The sequence below is a fragment of the Postia placenta genome (genome assembly GCF_002117355.1).
Source record: "Postia placenta MAD-698-R-SB12 unplaced genomic scaffold POSPLAscaffold_4, whole genome shotgun sequence".
Classification (NCBI taxonomy): Eukaryota; Fungi; Basidiomycota; class Agaricomycetes; order Polyporales; family Adustoporiaceae; genus Rhodonia; species Rhodonia placenta.
In genome coordinates, this window is record NW_020169835.1 from 1342662 (window position 1) to 1345673 (window position 3012).

At 57.3% G+C, this 3012-nt stretch overlaps 1 protein-coding gene across 1 annotated transcript; it reads left to right on the top strand.

Moving 5' to 3' along the window:
- Nucleotides 1-915: 915 nt before the first annotated feature.
- Nucleotides 916-2281, top strand: POSPLADRAFT_1054829 (hypothetical protein; the record flags this gene model as incomplete). Its single annotated transcript, XM_024480564.1, has 5 exons — nucleotides 916-1065; nucleotides 1118-1555; nucleotides 1606-1647; nucleotides 1744-1915; nucleotides 1962-2281. The coding sequence occupies 5 exons, from the start codon at nucleotides 916-918 to the stop codon at nucleotides 2279-2281; spliced, it is 1122 nt and encodes a 373-aa protein (XP_024341016.1).
- Nucleotides 2282-3012: the final 731 nt, after the last annotated feature.

The window sequence follows — 3012 nt, forward strand, 5'->3', positions numbered from 1 at the left end:
GAAGGGTTCGTCGAGACGGTATCGACGAGTAAACGCAGTGGACGAGGTTTCAAAGTTACGTGGCGAGGGACGAAGTGACGCAGTTGAAAGCTTAGACGCGGGGCGAACTCGACTTATGAGCTCTGAACTCGAGGGGGGGGGGGAACAGCTCTTTTATTTTTGGGGAGAACTACGACAGATTTTATACTACACAGGATGCTACGACTATTCGAGAGTGGCATACGGGTACAAGGGGCTTTGCATTGTTCCTCAAGAAGCTGCCTCACCGAGGGGCACATACCAAGTCCATCAGTAGAGTGACGTCATGCCGAATGCGGAGATGAAGAGCAACATATGGCCACTTCGGACCGGTAGCCGTCGTGAAGGCATGCCGCGAGGTTCGATACCTAATCGGGAAAGACCGGCTACTTCGGTGTGGCTTGGAGCGAAGCGCGCGCTTGGCCGAGCGGCGTCAAGTGGCCCTATTGTTTGCCGAATGCGGAAGACGTTCCGAGATCTACGCACGAGGCATCAGGAAGACCGTGCCGAGCTTCGAGTAAGCGTCGCGCACCGTCGAAGGTGTCGAAGAGCGTCAAAGGCAAAATCGAAGTGTTGTGGGACTGAGTTGAAGTGCCGGGCGGGATGCGAGTGCCGAAAAGAGGTGAATCGGGGCCCAGAGGGGCTTGGCGCCTATCATCTCCTCCCTATTGAAATTTGGACTGCCCTCGGTCCTCCACGTGATGCGAGAAGCGCGATGGTCGTGAACGGATCGAAGCGGAATGGCAACCCGGGTAGACTTCGAACGCCACGTGGCCGGCGCTAAATGCTGGTCGGAAAGGGGTTATAAGCAGGGTAGACTTAGCCTTATTTTCCCCATCCCATCGTTCCTTCGTTGCTACCTCGCCGTCCTTTTCCACATACTCGCTGCTTTCTACGATGTCTGCTCGCTCCGCCACCCCTGCCTCGACGCCCTCGCTCGTCAACCGCCGCCTCGCCTCCTTGCTCGTGGTCCTCGAGGCTCCGCCGACTGCCGACGCCGCGCTCGATGTGGTCGAAGAGTGGGCACAAGACTTGTCGCCGCTCGTGGTAAGTCGCTCGTAAATCTGCATAACCCAACTAACCCTTTGTTGTCGAACAGCTCGCCTATCGCAAGGCCTTGGGCGCCATCCGCAACGAGGAGACGGAGCTGCGCGTCGCCGCCGCCGTCAAGCAACTCGCTGAGCGGGCGTCGGAGTCCTGGGTCGAGTGGGCGTGCGGTGACTGGCCAGAGCTCGCGACCGCCATCGATGCCGAGGTCGAACGACGCCTCGAAGAGCAGAAGCGCCTCGCCGAAGAGGAAGCACGCCGCGTCGAAGAGGCCGCGAAGCGTGCGAAGGCCGCCGAGGACCGTCGCCTCGAAGACGAACGGCGTCGAAAGGACGAAGAGGAACGGCGCCTCGAAGACGAACGTCGCGCGCAAGAGGCCGCCGATGAGGAGTTGGCGCGGATCGCGGCCGCCGAAGGCCTTCTCGACAAGGGGAAAGGGCGCGCGATAGTCGACGAGGAGGTCGCCGAGTTGTCGGACGACCCTTCGCTCGTAAGTGTTTCTCTTCTACCGTCCTTCGATTACTAATCTTTCTTTCGTAGAAGACTCCTCGGACCGTCGAACGCCCGTTCGCGATGACGGAGGTCGACATGGCCGCCGCTGCGCTTGAGAAGCGCCAGGCCGGATAGAAGGTAAGCTCGATGCTCCGTCGAGTCGGTTCGAAGCTAACTCTTCGATAGTGCAATCGTTGCGCCGGCTACCGCTCGGCCCCGGTCGATTGCGTGTGGGCCGAGAATGCTACGACCTGCGATAGGTGCGCGCAGTTCCAACAGGGCTGCTATTTCGACAAAGTGTCTGTCCTGGGCAAAACAAAGAAGACGCGCGGCGGGGGATCAACCACGAAAAAGCGCAGTAAGTCGTTTCTTCTTGTCCTAGGCCTTCGCTGACGACTTCGTAGTTCGGCCGGCCTCTCCTGGGCCTTCGGTCGCGGACGCGAGTGGTTCGAAGAAGTGCCGAGTTGACGAGCCTCCGCGCCCCCTTCTACGACTGCCACTCGATGGGGCCAGCCGCCTTGGCCTTGAACAAGACGACCTCGACGCGCTCGACCTCGATGACGAATCTCGGGGGATCATCCGCGTCATCCGCAAGGAGCGCGCTCACATCGCTCGCCGTCGAGCGCTCCTCCACGACATGGACCTCGACCTTCAAAAGATGGAGAAGGCCGCACTTGCAAAGGGCGGAATCGGTTTCGTGCGCGGGGCTGTCGACGATGAGTAGGCGATGGCGCGGGTCGTCCTGTATCGTAGTTGTCTTCTAGTCGTAGAACATTGCGTAGATGGTCGAATGGAAAATGCGGCCCTTGGCCTAGACGAAACCTAGCGGGAACTAAGAAAAGAAAATGAAAATAAGTGTTCGAAGCCTGTCGTAATATGATCGAAGGACATAGAAGGCGAAATAATAACGTTCATAGCGAAGGAAAATGGACTTAATGAAACTATAGGCTCAGTTTGTCATCACAGCCTAGGAGGACTCGTCTAAGGTGAGCCTCCGCGCAATGGTCGAATCGAAGCGTTCGTAGAACGTCGAACGATGTCGCGACTATCGAGTTGAATCAAAGGTATTCGTACAAGGGATGGTCTGGAACGTAGGAGAAAATCAAACATATCGTGTAACGTGAGAGCAGGCATGGAGAGAAGAAAATACGTATCGGGTTGTACAAGTAATAAAAGGGAAAAACCTCTATTCGTCGCGTTCTTCGGCTTCTTCGACTTCATCATCGTCGTCGTCGCCTAGAGAATTCGATAGTTCGAGTTCTCGAAGATGCTCGGTCGAGACATCTTCGAGATCTTCAGGAATTGGTATGGATTTGCGCGCGAAATACGGAATGACGCGGAATGCTGCGATGGGTCGATTGAGGACTGTACCGTCGAGTTCGCACACGATGTACGCGCCGCCCTTGTTGCACGAGACAACGATGAGGGGGCCTAGGTATCGCGGGCGCATCTTGC